The 22,137-nt window shown below is 42.6% G+C and overlaps 1 protein-coding gene across 5 annotated transcripts in view; it reads right to left on the reverse strand.

Annotated features, from left to right (window-relative positions):
* Positions 1–3,767: 3,767 nt before the first annotated feature.
* GAREM1 (GRB2 associated regulator of MAPK1 subtype 1) overlaps positions 3,768–22,137 on the reverse strand; it is a 201,228-nt gene continuing 182,858 nt past the window's right edge. For 4 of the 5 annotated variants that reach the window (XM_072829156.1, XM_072829158.1, XM_072829159.1 and 1 more), the window contains exons 5-6: positions 10,533–10,699; positions 3,768–9,059 (exon numbers count right to left, since the gene is read on the reverse strand). In XM_072829156.1, coding sequence (XP_072685257.1) covers positions 8,162–9,059; positions 10,533–10,699 — 1,065 coding nt within the window. In that variant the 3' untranslated portion in view covers positions 3,768–8,161. The remainder of the gene's footprint in view (positions 9,060–10,532; positions 10,700–22,137) is intronic. The other variant, XM_072829157.1, reaches the window with a different exon arrangement.

Raw genomic sequence — 22,137 nt, forward strand, 5'->3', positions numbered from 1 at the left:
CCAAGAAGGGGCAAAGTATCTGACAGGTCAGTTTTGCACTTTGAAAATTCCTCTTCCCCAGTGGATGTATGTCTAGGAGCCACGGGTGGGCCACCCCAAAATGTGCCATTTTAGCATACTGATTATTCTAAATATTTAAAAAACAGATGGTGCAAGAAGGACACTCAGATCCTCCTCCGTCCCCTGAAAGCAAGAAATATGTCTTCCATGTGAAAAGTTATCTTCTCTGTGCCAGGAGATCAAGAGACACCTTTATCACCAGAGATGGGAAATTTAGAGACAGTTGTTTAAATAGCCTTTGTTACTCTTTACTAATTTCCTGTCCTGGTCCAAATTCTGTTCAGAATTCCCTAATAATTGAAGCTCCCAAGGTTAATTGATTCCTTACAGATCTATTGTCTCTTTGTCTAAAAAGTATAAAAAACTGCCAGTCTTGGTCATTTCTTTAGGTCTCAATTTTATTATTGTCCTCTATGTGCACATAATAAAAGTTTGGTTCTTTCCTTTGTTAATCTGTTAAATTTAATTCTTAGTACAGCTGAACGATTTTGAAGGGTGGAGGAAGAATTTTTCCTTCCCTACATATGGCTTGGAAAAAACTACAGTGCTCCACTTTCAAATTCCTTATCTTTTTGGAGCTACTTCTTTCTGTTTCCATGATTTCAGGATTCCAATGTGTTTGGCTATGGAAAGTGGAAAACTGAATGAGGGGAAGATGGAGAGGAGCCAGACTGAAGTTTTACTCTGTAGGAATCCTTGCCTCCCAGTTGCACTCCATCTGAGTTGAATGGAGTAAACCTTATGTAGTCCCTGGCTGGTTGGAAAAGCCCGACACCCTGCGGCCATGTTTAGTACTACAGTTGCTTCTCCACCTTGGTGTCCCAGTTTGTAAATCCTTCCTAGGGGCTGGGCTGCCTGGATACAGTGGGATGAAAGGTGTATGTACTATGTGTAAGTTGCTGTTTTCTGGGTGTTTTTGTGTTTTTTTTTGTGTTTGTTTACATTTTTTCATTTTATACCTGTCTCACTATCTCTATGGAGTCATCCCTTTTGATCAAGAAGCAGACTTGTTCAGAGCCTCCATTTTATAAGCAGGAGTGGTTTCTGTTGATTTCCAGGTAGCACTGACTGGGTAGCATCAGTTCAAGATCTCAGGAGACAGAGAAGTTGGAGGACCAGGATAGGAAATTCTATGCACTAAAAAATTAATTTTTAAAAAAGTAATCTTTATGCCCAACGTGGAGCTCAAACTCATGACCCTGAGTTCAAGAGTTGTATGCTCTACCAACTGAGCAGGTCAGGTGCCCCCTAAGAAAAAATTAAATGTTATTTTAAAAAGACAAAAGTTGAGAGGTGCCTGGGTAGCTCAGTTGGTTGGGCACCTGCCTTTGGCTTGGGTCATGATCTCGGGCTCTTGGGATTGAGCCCCACATGGGGCTCCAGTTCCACATTGGGCTCCCTGCTCTGCAGGGAGTCTGCTCTTCTCCCTTTCCCTCTGTCTGCTCTTTTCCATGTTCTCTTTCACTCACTCTCTCAAATAAGTAAAACCCTTAAAATTTTTTTTTTTTTTAAGTCGGGCAAATTGGGAGACAATGTTGGAATGAATACAGAATGGGGAAACAAGACTTCATTTCTAGTTCTGATTTTGTCACAAAGCATATGTGGTCTTGAGGAAATCATTTACCCTCCATGTGCTTCATTCCTACTAAGTTAAGAGGTTGGGAGCATCTGGCTGGCTCAGTCAGTAAAGCCTGTAACTCTTGATCTTGAGGTCATGAGTTTCAGCCCCATATTGGGTGTAGAGATTACTTAGTAAATAAAGAGGATGGACCAGAATACTTTCAACGTTCCCCTTGGCTCTAAACTGTGATCTGCCTATGGATGGTATTTTCTATGCCCTGCACAGCTGTGCTTCTGAGCACACAGAAATTGCTTGTTTTCTTCCTTCCTCCCTTTTTTCCCCTCCCTCCCTTCCTTTTTTTTAGATTCTATCTTTAAGTAATTTCTACACCCAATGTGGGACTTGAACCTATAACACCGAGATCAAGAGTCAAACACTCCACTGACTGAGCCAGCCAGGCACCTGACTCTTTCTTATTTTCATCCATTACTGACTGAGTCCTAAGGTCAACTGTAGCTTAGGTCTAGGTCACTGTACCATATCTCCTACTCAATTGCCTGTGTCTTTTAGAACCAATATTTGACTCAATCTATGGGCGCACATCGATCTTTTTTAGTTCATTTTATATTCATTAAAAGATTGAAGTCATTGGCTTGATTAAACTGTTAGAAAAAAACTAATTCATTGGCAAATGATGCAAACTCTATCTGGGACCTCTAAACAACTTCGTATCTTGCTCTCCTTTAAAAAGTCTACTCAGAAGTCTTATGATCAATACAAGTTTCATTTGTGTCATTTTTTTTCTCTTTTTTTTTTTTTTTATTACTTTATTGTTATCTTGATCATGGTGGCACAAAGCCTGGCTGCCAGCAGGAATGTGATGGTATTCATGGTGTCACTCAATAGAACCCCAAGTAGCATCTACTTTTGAAGACACAACAATGGAGACAAGCCCTGATAGAAGAGCTTACAGCTTACAAAGGGGCAGAGACAAGCACAGGAAGCTATGTCAGCACAGATTGAAACCTAATGGGCTTTGGGGGATGGTACTGGTAGGAAGTAAATGAGTCAGCTAAGCAAGGATGAGCTGGAGGGGGCTTCTTAAGGGAACATTCATTTCGATGTAATGAGAATTTATCCAGGACCTAATCATTCTTTCCTAGGATTTGGTTTTTTCTAACCTCAGGATATTTGACTCTAACACAACTTAATTCTAAACTCCAATTTACTTTGCTATGTGCAGTTTGCAGAGAGTCATATGTCCTAGTGTGTATCTGATGTAAGTACTCCTAGGACATTGAGATAGATCTTTGTGTTTTAGCCAACCCCATCCTATAGGGTCTTCCAGTGCATGTCCCTGAAATCCAGGAAAATGGCCACCTTGGATATAGTCACAAGTTTTGTCTCTGTGAAATAGGATAGAGGCTTGAAGGCTTAAATATAAGATGATTTGAGAAGGTTTTTGTCTGGGAAACGAAGTCAGGAAGACTTTGCAGGGGCTGTGAAGCTGGAGAAGACCTGTCAGGCCCAGGATGTGGGTTCCTTTTGTCCTCTTAGCCCCTCGACCCTTCCCAAAGCCTCTCAATAAAATGATTTGAAGGTCATGCTATTTTGAGTAAGACAGAAGCTCTCTGAAGCAACCTCCACTTGCCATTCACCAGCTTCTCTGTATAACTCACTGGTGGATGTCACAGCAAGCTGAATACTCAGGACTTTCTCTAGTACCCCTAGCCATTTCTCTCACTGCTCATGCTGGTTGTAATTATATAAATTCAGCCGAGTATAAGCTAAAAAGATAGGAATGCATATTATTTTTTTTCCCCACACAAACATGGCTTTTTTTTTTTTTTTTTAAAGCTCACCAGTTCATCTGTATTTGTCTTTTAACTCCTGTCCACACAGGTACTGCATTTTCTTTTTCTTTTTTTTTTTTTTTTTTTTTTGCATTTTCTTTAAATGCCATCAGGTGACCTGGTTTCCAGCTTCTCCTCTGTACAACAGCCATTGCCTTCAATCTCTTAGTACTGAATGGGCTTGTGGCATTAAGAATCCCTTCAGATGTGTTCTCATCTCCTTCATGAAGATGGGGAAGAGAGTGCTAGAAAATTATGTACTAGGTCGACTCACTGAGGAACTGCAAGAGGAGTAACTTTTAAATTTTCTTTATTTATAGACATTTCGGAACCATTTAAATCAACAATGAATTTTTTTAGACATAACATACCATGTTTATCTTGAGGTACACATTGGGCCCATTAGGTAATGCTCTGGAAAGTAATGCAACTGTTAACTGGCAGTTAACAAACACCCCCAGTTTTCTAAGCAAAGAAACTATAAAGATGGTTACAAAATTCTTTGAAAAGAATATATCATTTCCATTTAAATCAAGGAAAACTCCCCCGATTTTTAATTGAGTTCGATTTTTAGGCTGAGCTTAAACAATGTTTTAAACGGAACTTAATATGAAAATGGGAGACGAGGTTGATAGCTAAGAAATTATCTGAGCCCTACTACATGAGATTGTAAACAAAAGAAATTTGTAATCTGATAAGCTCATTACAAAATTCATAGCCTAAAAATTAGACAGAGCAGCAAAATTACAGAAGGTATTTGTACACAGTTTTAAGTAAAATCACGTTTACCCCTTGTTTCTGGTTTTCACAATGAGATAAATTTTTTAAAACACCAAGTTTTAAAGACTAAACTGCAATGTGACTTGACAAGAAGTGGCCATGAGAATTCCACAATATTACAACCCCACAGCACAAAAATCCTACTTTCCATCATTTGCACTCTGGGCATTTTACTTTTCTTGCCCTAGCAGCCCATTGCCTTTATATTACTAGGAAAAGAGTGGTAATTGACAGAACAGTCATAGCTTCTGTAAGTCCCGTGTGTCCAACAGCAGATTTAACTTTTCTGGGGGACTGATGTTGAAATTTCCTTTGAATGGTTCACGAGGTGCTTTGGAGAACTATTTTGTTTTCCAGTTTGTCATTCAAAATGTTGATTTTATACCCTCTAGGCATGGTGAGTAGTGACTTGTTACACAAAGTGTTTGGAAAATGAAGGACCCTCTATCCATCCACACCCACCCCCTGAACTTCCCAAGGAGCTGTATGGATGATGTGCAGGTGGTTCTGGAATGTGAGCAGAGGGTGTTTATGCATGTGTCTGAAAACATTTGGAATGGATTGTCATAACAGTTTCCCGTAAGATTGTTTTATTTCTACAAGAGACAAGAATAAACACAGCAATTTAGTTGAATGGGCAGCTTGCTGCAACTTCATAAACTTGAATGGTATATGTGGGTTGAAAGAGTATAAATGTAAATTTCACAGTTCATAAAGTTGAGCAGCTCAACTTCAAGGAGAACGTGCCGGCACTTACAAGATTCCGAGAAAGAATCAGTCTGGGAGTGTGTGAGCTCTCCCTTCCAGCGTGAGTCAGGTCCGTATTTTACACTTTAGCTGCTTGATTTGGCTTATTGCTGATTTTCTTTTCCGATGGGGCCATGAATTTAAACCCCAAGAAGGGTCCTGTTTAGACAGACACTTTCCCCCAAGCCCATGGTCACTGCAGGGCACCTGCCAGAAGACGTGCTCGGTCTTGGCCTGGTTGGCTAGAACAGGTTCTGCTTCTGGGGATCTCTACAGGTCGTTTCCCACCGCGACACTGCAGCTCTGGGAAGAAGGCCGGTTCCTCCCTACCCCTCACACCGTGTTTCTTGCCATGATTCCCTCTGGCGACGCCTGCTTTGTCTAGTGAGGGTGCCAAGGTCCTCTACAGACAAGTGTTCAGCTCAGCAACGGCAACTACACTTATCGGTGCTGTTAGAGATGCCAGAAGATAGTTATCACAGTTAAAAACATTCCCAATCAGTAAAAGAGAACACTTAGCTAGTGGGAGTCCGAGATCCTTTCTGCCTCCAACATATTCCAAGTTTTAACGGTCACGTGGTGTTTATTTTTTTTTTTACTCCTTTTAATAGAGGCTGCCATTTCCTCCATCTGTATTCTTTAAAGACCCAACACACTTAACTCTCCATACATCCAACTGCCCAGAAGATTTCATGTCTCTCTTACTCACACATATGCAGTCTCAGCAACTGTGATTTTAAATATAAACATTATGAGCTCCAAGAGGATTTTTTTCCCCCAGCATTGTTGAGTCATACCAGCATAGTGCCTGGCAATGAAAGATGCTCAACAAATTTGAATACATGACCCAAAGGCCATATATAGTGCCTGTCCCCAGGAAGTCTCTACATTGCCACCAATACAAACTGGATATAAACACGCCAGGACAAAAATCAGAAACTATTTGTGTCAAGATTTTGCAAAAGAAAAAACAAAAAGAAAAGAGAAACATACAAGGAATCAGCTGTTTATGTGGGGCAACCTTCATAGTAAACCCAAACCCACTCCATCCCTCCTGCCTGAATTTGAGACTTGTGACCAAGGGTCAGGTGCCTAAAAGCAGACTCAGCAAGGATTTGCTAAAGGAAAACGTACAGCTTCTCAACTGCCTCCTGTCTGTTTTTATTTTAAAAGAAAGTGCTGAGAGGTTAATGTTGCTATGGAAGTGGTTGCTCACACAGAAAGATGTTTTCTAAACATGAAAGTCACTGAGGGGGGGTGTCTCATGTCATGTGAGTGCAGTACTGGAAAGTTCTACATAGATTTTTCAGTTATTTCTGAAGGGGTGCTCCAGTTTGACAAATTTGATAGGATATTGTCCTTATGGGATACATTTTACCTAGAATATTTACATTTTGGGAGATGTGTGAAGGGAAAAAAAATGCCTTATTTTTTTAAAAGGAAGATTTAAGATGGAAAATGAGAAGAGGTGTCAATTCACCTCAATTCTAAACCATGAGATGGATTAAGAACATCTATAACGCCAAGAAATAAAGTCATATTGCATATCGCATGCTGCATTATCGTGGGTCTTGTCTTTGTAGTTATTTATTCAGGTCAGCGGGAAGAGTGGATAATAAGATAGAAGCCAATCCTGCAAGTCATCTTGGCACCTGGTTGGCTGACCTATCACAGATGTCTGCACATCCAGAATCAGACCGGGCGGAGGTAGGGCTATGCTGACGACTTGCTCAGAACTTTTCTAGAACTATGCTAGAACTTTTCTAGGATTTACATTCGTTCAAAAAGTCAAAAATAATGATGAGGCCATTATATTTTGGAATATTTAATCACATTTGGCAAAAATGCTCAGAATAACATCCTGGAATTCTTGGAATATAAGTACGGTAATTATGTATTTTCTTTGGAAGAGAGGAAAGAAGAGGTTATGAACTAACCAAGTGTATTTACTGATACTTTTAAAAATTACTCAAAAGATGAAGCTCGTAAGCCTGATTTCTGAGCTCTCTTGAAGCACAAGCATGTGGAGAATACCTAAGCCCTTCAGACCTGTCACTGTTAGACACCGGGAAAATAAGACCCTTAAATTGGAGATGAATTCTCCTTTGACAAGAAACAATCATTTTCCCCAGACATCGGCATGAGAGTATTATATGCAAACCACCGCCCATGGCTTACAATCAAATTTAATTCTTCAATATAGACTCTACTGATTTCTTCCAAGCTTTCAGTGATGAGGCCAAGTAAAGACCGAGTTTTGAGGGAAAGGGTTGAGAATCTTTGGAATCATTCTGTTCACTCCTCCTAAGAGAGTCAACTTAGTTAACGGCCCCAAACCTCAATGGATCTTTCAAAGTGAACAGATGTTATCTAAAATATCAGACTAATAATTATGTTTAAAACCTATGTTTGTATTGTGTATATATATACACACATATATGTAGATGTTCTGGGCTTTTTTTTTTTTTCTTTCCACTGCTCAATAAAATTAGCAGCAGTTACAGACAAATTATTGTGGTCATGATTTGTATTATTTTGTATACCCTCTATCAACCTATGACTCATGGAAAATGCCTTTTGATGAAAAGATCCCCACCAAGCACATAACAAACAGTAAAGTGTCATTTCATATCACTAACATTTTCAGGCACAAGAATAAAACAATTAGCACTGAGCAATCCAAACGACAGAGCACAGAATAGTTAATTGTCTAAAGTTGATTCCCCCAAAGGAGAGAACTGTTGTTCAAAAAGTTTTTTTGTTTTTTTGTTTTGTTTTGTTGTTGTTGTTTTGTTTTGTTTTGTTTTTTTTTTGATTCTTAGGGTTTTCAGCTTTGGCTATTTTGTAATAAATATCATACCTTCTCACATAAACCTACTTGGGTAAGAATTATTTCTCTGAACATGCCTTTTGTCTTTTAGCAGCTGTTGAGTGTTGAGTGATGTACAAGGCACACCTCTAAGTGTTCTGTACAGCATTTTTATTGATGTACAAAATAGCCTGTTCACCATTCAAAAACGTTATCTGCATAGTAAGAGTTTCTCTTATCCCTATTTACAGAGAAGGTTTTTAGTGCAAAAAACATGGAATTGTGTCCCAGCCCACCCTTCCTAGCACACCAATCTGTCAGTTTTGTTCACTGCTAGCTGGGGTTATTTGGCTATATCTTGGGCCTCCAGCCATTAATGAATTGCATGATTTTCTTCACCTGCAGTTTGCTCAATTTGAAATCCTCGGAGAGGATTTCTTCGGTCAGCTGAACGAGCAAATTCCCATCAATCTTTTCAGTAACGAAGAACGATATGACATCTTCAGACAAACCAATAAACCGTAACGACTTGGACACTTCTTCTATGGAGAGTCCCGACAGGTCAGCGGGCGGCTGCCATGGGGAGCCATCGCCACAGGACCTGGGGGCCAGCTGGAGGTGGAGCGGAGATGAGAAAGGGTAGGGGACGGAGAAGATGTCCTGCATGCCCTTTTTAACAAAGTACTGGTCCTCAGAGAGGTCTGGTGACCCAGACTTGGGGTCTTCCTCAGCACCATCAATTTTCAGAGGCAAAGGAGAAGTGTCCGAGGCGGCTTTCTCTTCCACTGGTTTTGGAGCCCTGGGGGGTAAGGCAGGGCACGAAATACTCTGCTTCGTTGTGTCAGCTGCCAGAGTTTTCTCATCTGTGCTCTCCACAGAGTAGCTGGCTGACTTGGGACAGGCGGAGACGCTGCCACCGAATTCCGAAGTGGCGGAGCCGGGGGGACTGGCCGAGAGCTCGTGGCCGTCCAAATCAAAGGGGACTGGACAGTTTCTCTTTGGTGTGCCTGGCGTCTTCTGTCTGGGGTAACTGTAACTCCTGCTTGGACCTAGCAGGAAGTCGCTCCTGGTCTGGCTCTCTGACGCTCCCGAATAATGGTTGGGCCACGAGAGCCTGGACGAGAGAGTTTCAGCCGAAGGACTTCCCATCGGGGACTTCAGGTCCACAGCATCCGTTTTCCCTCGGTTACAGGGATAGCAGGACACAGGAGCACTTTCAGAAGGACTAGTGTCACTTTTAGGAACGCTGCTTAAAAGCAAACACAGAGAGGGAGGTGAGTAAAAAGTGAAAGCCAAATATCAAGCCTTTCTTTATTCCACAGATGTCACTTCTGAGTAGAAAAAGATGGTTAGGAAGAAAAAGGCAGTATTTCTTATCGTGAATTCCATAAAATACCTGTTAACTCCACTGGTTTTTTTTAAAAAAAATCTTTAAGTTACTAAAATACATTGGTAATGACAGATATGAATTATAACGATTTAAAATATTCTAGGAGAGGTGGCAAATATATCATTTTTTTTTTTTTAATGGATAAGAAAATCACTGTCAGTGGGTGCCTGGATCTTTACGATGAGAAAAATTCTTAAGCCATGTCTAGGGTCCTTACTCCCAGGTAGTGTGAATGATAAGTAGCGTCTGCAGTGGGAAAGGGTGGCTCAAGAGCTGCCAAGGGGTGGTGCCTCATGCCTGTCATCCTTATGCTATGTGACAAGACCACAGTACCATCACCTATGACTTGTTCCATCCAAAAGTCTGAGGTGCTAAGAAATGCTTCAGACAGGATGCTTGCCTTGGTTTCTATACAACTGAGTAAAACTAACATGAGGATTTAAATGTCCAGAGAACACAAGATATGCGTAAAAGAGAGCTATTTTAAATGGTGAAGACCATAGGCGGAGCAGTGCATTCAGCCGGAGGCTGGGGGGTGGGGGGGAAGGGGACTATGTTAAGAGTGACGGTGAAGCCAGAGTGTGCTCAGAGGTGGGAGACCAGGCTGATGAGGGATCAGGCAGCGGTGCCAGGAGAAACAGCTGGCACAGCTGAGGCAGTCTCTTTGGAGAAGAGAAGACTCACATCTTAGCTGACTTCAAATTTTTCACAGGCTGACAAAGAGAAGCAGGGAGGATCTATTTTTTGTTTCTCTAGATATAAGAAACAGTGAAAAGTTACATGGAGACAGATACACCAAAAAACAAAAAACAACCAAAAAAAAAAATCAGTGGCGTTTGCCAATGATAGAATGAGCTGCACTGTGAAAGATGGAGCTCACAGCACTGGAAGGATCCAGACAGAAGCGAACGGCTACCAGACCGCCGTGGTCAAGAAGCGATTCCCTACGGGGTGGAGCAGAGCCGACAGGACCTTTCCAACCCTAGGCCCTGGCTGAAGGTGGTATCTCTCTGCTGAGGTCGGGGTGGAAAGAACTAGATGCGGGTGGCCCTCCGTGGCTCGCTCCTACGAGAGTCCAGTGGGCCTTTCTCGCTGGTCCGGGAGCCTCTCCCACAGGCTGCGGTTGCTGGTCTTCCTAGGGTCCTGGCTCTTCCCCCCGAACTTGAAACCAACAGGGGCCCCGTCCTGCATTTCCGGGGACGTTCTTTTGCTTCTAGGGCACATCTCCTCTCCCGCCTCCTGCCTAGGCGACGGCTACCCTGAACCCGTTGGCAAGGGGTGAGCTGGCGGCCGAGGTGACCGGGCCGAGGGGGCCCTGGCGTTAAGACTTACATGTCGTGCAGCCCTGAAGAATAGTAGGACAAGGTGGGGCTGGGAGAGCGAGTCTGCGGCCGCGCTGGCTTGGCTGTGCGAGGAGGGACCGAGGGGCTTGTGGACAAAGGCTTTGCGCTTCGGGGTGGAACAGGAGGGGCGTTCAGGAGCCGGCACTCTTCCCTGACCTGGCGCGGAAAAGAACACTCTGGGTTAGCAACACACTGACAATGCCGCCGGGAGGGGGGATCTGCAGGGTCGGGGGGCTCCCCCTAAACAGCCACCACAGGGGCGGAGGGAGAAGACGGCAGCGAACCAGGAGGACAGACAGACAGATGCTGCCGGACAGCAGGCTCGACTACTCGCCAGGACAGACAGATTTTCAGGGAGACCGCTTGGCAGATGCCCGCTGCCGCCAACCGACCGCCAGTAACATGAGCTACAGCAAGTTAGAGGGCTAGCGAGGTGCGAGCTGCCTAGGACGGGAAGGATTAAGAGAATAAGGGCGTAAGGCACTCGCAGTCTAAACAGAGGATCCAGAGGATCTGACTCTTCTGCTGGATTGTTTATTCCCTGTTCAAACTGAACTCGGTTTGATTCAAACCTTAGGGACTGGAGGCTCTCCTCCAGGGTTGAAGCACCTTCTGGAGTTACACGCAGGGATTCTCACTCAGAAGTGTGTATCCTGTCGACGTGCAAGTCTGACTCGGTAGAACTAGGGTGGGGAGGGGGGAGCAGAACCTGCATTTCTAACAAGCTCGCAGGTGCCACCGATGTTGCTGGACTACAGGCCACACTCTGTGGAGCGAGGCTGCAGGCCCCAAACGCAGTACTTTTCATGAGAGCAGAGTCTAACTTCCTTCAGCTTCACCTTGGAGAGGATCAGGGGACCTGTGATGTCCATGGCTTGCATGAGTCTGTGGGCTGGTACCCATCCCGTTTGTCCTCCATTCACAGAGGCATTCAAGAATAGGATTCTTTTTAATGAAGTGGACATTTCAAAATGTACTTCTCCACGTCAGGCAGCAGGGGGCAGTTTATACCTGGTTCTGCTAGTCTACCCTAAGCCACACAGGTAAAAATAGCCAATTTGGATGTCATCAAAAAGGTCCTTGCCTGCTTTTAGGCCATGTTCCCAACACTTTTCTCACCTTTGCCTTCAACTTCCTTCTGACCCAGCAGCTCTGGGGTAATGAAGACAATGAAACAGCCAGCTTCCATTAGCTTTGGTATTGGGTTTGCTTAAGAGCCAATAAAATAGGTTCACGTGACATTGCATCCTCTACCACCTACATGGCACACTGGGCCTCTAACTGGCTTCTCAGATCCAAGTCATTTGCCAGAAAAAACCAGATGTTAGGAAAAGTCACATGACCATGCAAACCTCAACTCTAAGTGAGATGATGGAAGCAATTTAAAAAGTCTCATCTGTTGCATTTCTTCTTAGCACCGAGGATCATTGCTCCCACCCAGAGGATCCACAGACCCACAGACCGGTTACTGGGATCCACAGGCAATAGTGTTTCATTTGGAAAAGCTCTTAAGGCTAAACCAAAGTATTCTGAGCAGCAGATTTTCTTCTCCAATAGCTGTAAGCTTTCTCCTTTTGAGCTTTTAAAAAGGAAGTAGTAGATGACTACAGTAAGAAAATCTGGGGGATGCCTGGGTGGCTCAGTGGTTCAGAGTCTGCCTTCAGCCCAGGGCATGATCCTGGGGTCCTGGGATAGAGTCCCACATCGGGCTCCCTGGAGGGAGCCTGCTTCTCCCTCTGCCTCTGCCTCTGTCTCTCTCTGTGTCTCTCATGGATAAATAAATAAAATTAAAAAATAAATTAAAAAAAAAAAAGAAAAATCTGGGAGGACATGGGTTTGGATAAGGAAGAGAGAGAGAGGAGGATCATTCAGCTGGGCCACAGGGACTCCTGCACCACTGCGGGGGGGGGGGGTCTTCTTTTCTTAAGGAGCTGATAACCAGTTAGGACCCCGAAAAGCTCTGGCCTGGTCACCCCCACTGGCTGGCTTTCTGGAGTATATACTGGTTACAAAATAAGTAACCAAAATAGTGAGTCAGCTTCCCTTTTGTTAGTGATCTGTACAGTAGCCAACTATGTTTCTTTTCTTCCTGAGGGAATATCTATAGAATCTAGGATGGATGGGGGCCACTTTATTATGCACGGGCCTGATTCTGTTTATGGTAACAGGAACCATGGAAAACATAAGGCAAGAAGCCTGTTGTATAACTTTTTAATTTTTAAAATGAACAGTCCCTTTTCACTACTGGGTTATAGAAGAGGACAGGGAAAACATGGTTAATGCTGAATTTGATTTAGAAATCCCTAAGTTCTGGAAGTAGTCATTAACTGTGACGTTTCATTAGGGCTCACTTACCTAGATGTCAATTATGATATGTGGAGACGTCAATGACAATACACATCCTAATTTAAAAGAACTGACATTAGGCCTTAGAACGCAGAAAAGCAGCCACCTGTACTTGAATTTGACCTATGGGAAGTAGCTTCTTGTTCTTATAACTAACCCCAGGCACTCAAGATCAGTTAGAGCTGGTTCTGGCACCTACTTCCATAACTGGGCAGTCCTAAACAGCTCTCCAACAGGTTTTCCACATGAGAGGAGTGCAGAGGAAGTGGCAAAAAGAAGTATTGTAGGGTACAGGGCCCCAGGAGGTGAGCTGAGGCTAACTAGAGCATTTATAGCTAAACTCCAAACTGTGTCTGAGATACATACATAAAGTGTTTGGGGTGGCCACACGACTCATGAAAGGAGTAAGTGTGCAAATGCGTGAGCATGAGCTTGTGTTATATGTGTGTGTGTGTGCGTGTGTGTGTGTGGTTCTTGTTCCTAGGAGATGGGGTGTACTCAGTGAAGAGATGCTAACAGAAGGCCTGAGGAAGGTTCTTTTTCATTGTGATGAGAGGGCTGTTCGGGTGTCATTGTGAGTTCAGTGGGAAAGAACGAGGCTGATTTGAAATCCATTTTGGAGGAAAGGTAGTTGAAAACAAAAACCAAAAAATGACTTTTAAAGTACCTGGTCCACGAGAAGAATTCAGGTGTAATTTTGTGGAGGTATAAAAGGAATGGCTTGTGCTCCCCCAAGCAGGTGTGTTAGGGCTGCTTGGAGCCGAGCACAGCAGACTACCTGTTCTCAATATGTTACTTTCAACTTGTCACGTCCTTTACTTTCTTTCTTTTAAAAAATATTTTATTTTTAAAAAAGTAATCACTACACCCAACGTGGGGCTTGAACTCACAACCCTGAGATCATGAGGTGCATGCTCTATTGACTGAGCCAGCCGGGCGCCCCTCAGCTCGTTGCTGCAGATTCTCCAAAGAACTCACATGCAGTTTATGGGAAAAACTATATGCTTTGGTGAAATATATACACTTTGGGATCTAGAAGTGACAGGGAGAGTTTATTGTGCCATCTTACTTTCTACCTCCTACACCCTTATAATAGTAATTGTTCGACTTTTCTTTGCTTTTTGATTGGATTCAACATGGGACATGTATATCCAAGAGGAGTGTAGTTATATTTGAAATGAATTTTATCTGACAATATAAGGCAATTTCCAAGACTTGATGGCCAGTCACTCTATTTCCAGTCTCCCTTATATTCCATTTCACTTGTAAGCACTACATTTTCAACAGATTCCTTCTAAAAGTCTCAGCATGTGGCTTTCATCATGTTACTTCCCATCTCCAGTGGCGCCCTCTGATTGCTGGATAAAGTCCAGCCTCTCCTGCTTCCCGCTGAAGCCTTCTACAGTCTTTGCAGCTATTTCTAGTAGCCGCAAGAAATTATCCCATCTTAGTCCATCTTTCCAGTTATTTCTCCCACCACTCCTGTCTGTGAACACACAGGCCCATCCCAAGAGGCAGATTCCGTGTCACCCAAACCCACCTGTCCTTGTCTGCTCCTCCCTGCTCTGGTTCTTACTGTCTCTTCCTAAATGCCACTTCCTAAGCCCCAGTCCCAAACATTACATGCTCGCCCTGGGACCACTGCACGTGGCCACCAGTGCATGTCACTGCTCTGAACTCAGCTTCACACGGTTTATATTTACTTACTTTCCATGAATAGTCAATTAGCCTGAAGGGGAAAATGGTAGGGACTGCCATCATTGTTATTGGTGCCCTGTGGATGCCAGAATTTGGGGATTTATCATCTTTGGTGCAAGTATGTCCCACAGAATGCTAGGTAGAGGTTAGGAGATATCACAGAAAAATACAACAGAAAGGCACTTTTATTTTAAAATACATAAGAATGCCTTTTATATGTTTATGTGGAAATTGTTATGGATAAGCCATTTGGGCTGCATATTAATTTTTTTGTGTCCTCATATTAGTGTCAATCTAGAGAAAAATGCACCAGCAGACGTGGCACATATAACCACCATCAACTCTACCACCACCACCCTGACATAGCTGGAGTGTGAAAATGACAAGGACGGTATTTCTAAGTTGGGAAATGTCAACCCCCCCCCCCCACATAATTACTATTCTGAATGAGGATATTATAGAGTACACCATGGCTGGCAGACTAGAGTCCTTCTCTTCCTCTTCAATGCAGCTCAGGGAGGGTGAGGTACCTGAATTATCAGCAGTAAACCTTCAGTGTTGGACTGGTCCTAAGTGAGGGGCTGGTGTTGTTTTGGGGCAGGTGTTACTGTGGGTCGCAGATTAGGCATGACTTCTGTGACTGGCTGATAATTTCTGGTTATGAGTAGTTTGGGTGTTTGTGGAGAAGCTCCTGGTCAATAAACAGGATGTGGACTCAGGTGGTAGCTGGGAGAGCTGACTCTGCTGTTCCCAGAGCCTTGCTTCATGAATTCTCTGGTCTAAAGACCATTCTTTCTGAGGTGCCTGGGTGGGCTTAGTCGGTTGAGCGTCCAACTCTTGATTTCAGTTCGGGTCGAGATCTCAGGGTCAGGGATCGGGTCCTGAGGTGGGCTCTGCCCTTAACGGGGAACCTGCTTGAGATTCTCTCTCTCTCCCTCTGCCCATCCCCCTCCACCGCCCCCCCCCCCCACTTGCATGCTTTATTTAAAAGCAAGCAAGCAAGCAAGCTTTTCTTTCCAGCAGTTACACCTCCAGTACAATTCTCTCATCTTTGCTCCTTCACAGCAGGGCCCTTTAATAAAAGCTTCAATAATTAAATTCTTATCAAATGTAAGATACCACTACTCAAGACTAAGACAACTCTCCTTAGTGTTCATGCAGCAGATTGCTATCCCAGGGCTAAATATAAAGCTAATTGATGGAAAGGTGGAAATGGTGAGTTCTGCTCTTTCTAGAACACTTTCTAGTCACTTTTCTTTAGTCTACAAGGTATATTCAAGGGATTGCCATCTAACACACTGACTTAATTTAATAATCAGGGTTCAAGGTAAGCTGTGAAAGGTGTCTGGGGGCTAAGAGCTGAGATTGGAGCCACTGTCTACTTCCACTGACTGAAGAACATGGCCATCCTTTTTTGTTTCCTACACACTACATTGACTCCATTTTACTAATGATTGTTCAAATATATATTGAGCACCTATCACACGCTCATTGAGCTAGTGTTGAGTATACAAAAGTGAGTAGCTCATGGAATTAGTTGGGAAGAAGGGAGACAAAAAATATAATCAAGATATAAACTGGCCCTGTAATAATGGAAGTAAGAGCAAAGGTTAGTAGAACCATTAATTTATTCAAGGTGACAGGAGAAGAACAAAGTCATAGGAAATCTTACTGAGAAAATCTTCAGGAAAAAGGGATTACGAGTGTGCAAAAGGTACAGAGGCATGAAAAACCCCCCATCAAAGTGATGCTTGGGTCTGGGGATTTCAACCACGAGGCAAGTACTGGTGCCATTACCAGACAGAAACTTAGAAGGAAGAGCAGAGTTTGGGAGAAACCAAGTTCAGTTTTGAAAATACTGAGTTTGCGTCTGATGTTCTATCGACAGAATCTGCATGATGGTGGCACTGGGACCTCAGATGAGAAGTGAAGAAGGCGGAACCCCTAAGGAATAGGCAGGAGAGGAGACAAAGAAGGAGAAAACAAGTGACTATATCTTACCACTCAGCAGAACCCTGCACGAATGGTGTCAAAGAAGTGCAGGGAGTAGAGGACAGCAGGAGAATGGCAGTGTAGGGATGGTAGGATGTCAGGAAGCCAGGAAAGGTCTGGGAAGATAGGTGAGAGTTAGCAGGTCATTGGGAATCTCAACAAAAGAAATCAGAATGAAAAAAAAATCTTGGAAGACAGATTCTAGTGAGTCAAAGGTAGAACAAAGAGGTGAGGGTGGGGTTAGGAGGGTGGACCACTCTTTTCACAGATACTGACTAGAAGGGAAGGGAAGGGGCAGTTAATAGAAAGGGAGAGTGGATTGAAGAAGGCATGTTTTTTTTTCCTCCTAAGCTTGGAAGAAATTTTAAAAATGTGCCCAGATATGTACATGCATATTCGCAACCTGATGGCCGGGTGCTTACTGACTCCCAGGACCTGCGCATTCCTTTCATTTAAGAAGATGGAGAAGAGAACAGACGTTTTTCTATTGCTTTCTGCCTTGGCCACTCCATCACTGGCCACTGTGAAGCTAGAAAAGAAATTAGTGGTCAGTTATTGTCTAACAGCTAGCACAAAGATGGAGCACACACCCAACACAATGAATGACTTTGGAAAGCTTCGTGTTTCTAAGTGAAGGTGGTCAACAAAGTCAAAACCCAACCGCAATCTTTGGTCAAAATCCAACACATCATAGAATGGATTGTTTTATTTATTTTCAGAATACTGCCCACAAGGTATAACTTGCTTTCCTGACTCCAGGAACAGCACTTAAGTCTCCTTTCCCCTCTCACTCCCTTCAGCTCTAACTCTGTTTGGCTGGGGTGGGACTGAGCACAGTGTAAAGGACCAATAATCCGTGAAAAATGGACAAGAAGGTCTTCTCCCTAAATAGCCACATGTTAAAAAGTAATGCGTGAGAATTTGTTCAGAGTACAAAGTTCATTATTGCATGGCTGGAAAACAAGGTTACACATACTTGTTTAGAGGACAAAATTCAAATGCTACATACAACTGGAGCATTTTATATACATTATCTATGATCAAATTTCTTTCTCCTGTGACATTAACTTTCTCTGACACTTCTTAGGGATTCAAAGAATACAAGAAACCAAGGGCACACCAAGTGTTTATGAAACAGCGCAGGGTAGGAATGGGAGGGAGGGTTGGCATGATATTTCTTGGAAAGTTTTCATTTCTTGGAACTCTCTACTTGTCTTCTATGGAAGAAATAACACTTTTTATATTCTTTCACTAACTGGACCAAAGGGACTGCTTAAGAAAAGTAAATGGAACACTTTACTGTGACACTTTTTGTGTAGCCGTGTTTTTTGGGAGGAAAAAAAATCAATTTTATCACAGTGTACTCAGTTTTTAAATAGATGGCAATGGATCTGGAGACACCTGCTGACAAAGCATACACTTCCCTAGTCTTTGGCTTAAAATGTATCATCACATGCCTGTGGGTAAAAATCTTCTGTCTCAAAGATCAGCTGCTTGGAATTGTGGGCAGTCACCAAAGAGATTTTGGTATACTTAGGCGGGGTAAGAATCATTTTCTTTCATTGTCGACAATGATTCAGAAAATATATAGCTACTGTTAGTGGGTTTATCTACAATTGGACTCACCTGTACTGTGAGTTTTCTTCTCTAAAAAGCCAACTTCAGGATAATGTCAAGCAATTGAAAGAAAGGAGTTTTGTAACCACGCTTCCTTGAACTTTGCAACTTTGCCTTCACTGCATGCCCTCTGCCCTGTATTTTACATTGCTTCCCACACTCCCTCTCCCAGATAACAAAATCATTACAGCCTTAAGAAATCTTATTTATAAAGAGGCTTTTATACAAAGAGTTCATAACCCTGTCACATACCCATCAGGATATTTTCAGCCAAACAGAAATTAAAGTTTATAATGACAAAATAGCAATAAATGAAACTCTATGTGATTAATTACACAAGGGCAGATGTGATTTACAGTCAAAATCCTGATTCTTAGATGAATACTTTTTTTTTGTTGTTGTTTTTTCCAGTTTTATATACTGACGATAGGACCTAAAGACAGACCTGGGTTTGAAATGACCTCCAATCTCTAAGCCTCGGGCGAGGGAGGCAAAGCAGAGGCCACTCACTGGGAGGCTAGAAGGGCAAGTGGTTCTGAAAAGAATACTTGTTTAAATTCTAGGGTGCTTCTATGGGCTCAGAAGAAGGAATATACTATCGGGGCAGAGAATAAAGCCCTTCTCTGAGCAAGGAGTATAATACATGATAGATATATTTAAATAGTATATAACCTTCACATTAATGTGATTTTGTGCAAATGGTACCCAAGAGTGCAGATCTGAAACAACAGCTATCCACAGAATATTATCATTATTAACATTCTAATCACTGAGACTCTCAAATGACACTGGAGAAAAAACATTTCTTGTTTAGAAAAAACATTTCTCGGTTTCATTTAAAAACAAATAACCTACATGAAACCGAGGCAATTAGTTTCAAAATTACCAAAACACAATAATAATTTAGTTATTTCAATTAACAAATGGGAACATAGGTATGGCTTGCTTTCAGAGTACTCCTCAAAAGTCGTAATTAAAATTAATTAAATGTCAAATGCCTTAGGAGACCTCATTAATTAGTGGAATCCTGAGTGAATCTTTTTGTAGAGCAATTACTTTGAAAAAATAAAGTCACTTCCTGAGTAACCTTTTTAGTACCTAAACCTGAATATTAATATGTCAGATTTATTTAAGAAAATCTGTCCTTTAATTCCTTTTCTAATGTTAACATTTGATACAGGGCAAAAGCCCAAAGACAAAATAAAATTAAAATTCCGAGTCCAAGCGGTTCTCACAGCCACTTCTCTTAGTTTTTTACAAACAAACATCTTTATGTAGCTTTTTCCTAACTTTGGTAGTCATGTGAGGTCCCGAATTCTGTAGGGTGGACCCCTCCAGGTGGTGACACCTGGTCACACCATGACCTAGCCTAGCCATGCTGAGGAACAGAATTTGCCGAGGTAACTTCTCAGCCTTAGTATTTCTATACAGGCTTGTCTGGGAATTCCAGTTTCTTGACATGGGTCTGAAGCCTTAGAGCCAGATGTGCTTTTCCACGGGTACTCTATCGTTCCTCAAAATCCCCAATTTAAGGATTATACATTATTGGGGTCCAGGACACTGAACATTTCTGCACCTCTTCGATGAGTAAAAATCCAGCTAGCTATTACAGAACTCTTAGCTTATCAAATGGATATTTTAAAAGTCACATGAAAAGAATACTTTGTTATTTTTAAATCCAATAGAGTTTTTGTAATATCTCACAGACCACCAAAATTAAACCATCACACGTGCTTTTGGAAGATGGGGACAAATGGCCCCTGCCTGGGTGCTGGGCTGTGGAGGGAGATGTGCCTGTTTCCATTGGTCTCCTCGACTCTTTGAAGAGGCCTTATACCCTCATTAAGAAAAGGACTGAGGGAAAAGCCTCCCAAAAATCTTTTTCCATCTGACCCTAAATTGGAGTCTGTCCCATATTAAGTTATGGCTACTATTTATTGAACTTTTACCAAGTGCCAGGGAAGAGTGCCAAGTACTTTGTACAGTACAACAACGCAATGAAGAAGCTCCCACAGGAATTGACTCAGGGACGTGAAGTATTTTGCCAAAGGTATGAAGCTACTATGCAGTAGAGTGAGGAGGATTCATATCCATGGCTCCTTTTCTTTCTTTCTTTTTGGTAAAGCAGGCTCCACGCCCAGCATGGCACCCAACTTGGGCTTGAACTCATGTCCTTGAAGTCAAGACCTGAGGTGAGTTCAAGAGTTGGATGCTTACCCAACTGAACCACCCAGGGGTCCCTCATATCCACGGCTCTTAACGTGATGTTATATGCCTCTAATTACCTATCACACAGGGAGGCAGATCACTTCTCTCCCTGCTACAAGTTAAGTTCCACCGAGAAGGGGAATTGAAGACTCCTGGGATACTTGGCATTTCCTCCCATTGTCTCGCCAATTGTTCAGCCTGAGACAGATTCAGATACTCCAACTCACTTCTGTATAGCTCAGTCCATTTTTTTTTCAAGCATCTAGTGGACTAGGTCCATTCAAATGTGGCATTAAATTCACCCTGCAAGTGTTATTTTTCCCAAACACCAACCAACACAGAATGTTCCACTACAGGAGCTTTATTTATGATGGACTTTCAGCCTTATATAATGAATATGCTACCAATCCATCTTATAGCAAATCTCTGCACCTAGTTTCTTGGGGGCTATGGGGCATCTCTATCACCATGGTTAACAAATCCTTCATCAATATGGCAGTAATACTTGGTTTAAACCAGTGGCTCACAATCTAGTTCCTTTTATGATTTTCTTTTCATCAACCTCAGGAATTGCTGTAATGTCAACAATGAAGCATGAGTGAATATACTTTTTTTTTCTGTTCCTGAAGATAAAGGAGAATATTAATCCCTGGGTTCTGGAGTCCCCAGGTTGGCTACTGATGCACAAATGGTTTTAGAAGAGTCGTGATCCTGCAGTTTTGATAATGACTTGTAATTCACTGTTTATACCAGGCCAGTCTGGGACTCCAAACACTCTACTATAGAATTTTATGAAATATAAAGTCTTCCATTATCGCTCTCCAAAATGGCATCTTCTAGAGGGGTTGGGGGATGGGGTGGGAAAGACAGCTCTTTAAGACTGTCACCTGTTGAGTGTATCTGGGAATTATTTTTGATGGATCAACCACTACCCAGAAAATTAAGATTATGGATAGAGGTCCATAATGTTACAAAGCAGAGGATATGTTTAGAGTAAACATATGAACCAAAAGGATAATCAGCTTGAGAAGGACTGTCTGGTCAATATGATTTGAGAGCACCTCGCACAATTTTAAAAAGTGAAAATATCACCATTCAGTGAGCTGGGCATGCTCCCCCAGTTCAGGGTCACCTGCAACAATTCTGAGGGACACAAGTGGCTGCCTCCCTCTTCTGCTTGGAACTATGCCTGCTTTCTCTTGGGAGATTCCTATTGGGAAGGGAATAGCTTCTCCTATTGTGGTGAAATAAGTGGCAGAGTGTTTTTTTAAACAAAACTTTAAGAAACAATCTTTACAAAAATGCACAAAGACTGGAGCAGAATTCTGAAGAGCCACCTGAAATACAAAGGATAACAGGGTTACACGGATTACTCCTCCACTGAGGATTTTCTATTTGGCCTTATCACTTAGTTTTCCACTTTAAGACACGGAGAGGAAGTGCTGAACAGCACAACCCAGATGACGCCAGACCTGTGGACAACACAGAAACACAGTAAGTGTTACCGCTGAAGAGGCAAGACTGACTCTCATGGTTATAGAAAGAAACAAAGACCACCAAAATTTGCTGGAGATGGAGCACAAGTATGTGTTAGAACTTAGGACACTGAAGTAGGAAGTGAAGGAGGAAGAGAAGAATTAGAAGAAATGGGACAGGTGGACATGCAATGGCACCACTGTACCCCTGGAGGTTAACACGACTGGGTCATGGATGGCCCATTACCAGCTCTGCTT

Source organism: Canis lupus, chromosome 6 (genome assembly GCF_048164855.1).
Source record: "Canis lupus baileyi chromosome 6, mCanLup2.hap1, whole genome shotgun sequence".
In the NCBI taxonomy this organism is placed as follows: domain Eukaryota; kingdom Metazoa; phylum Chordata; class Mammalia; order Carnivora; family Canidae; genus Canis; species Canis lupus.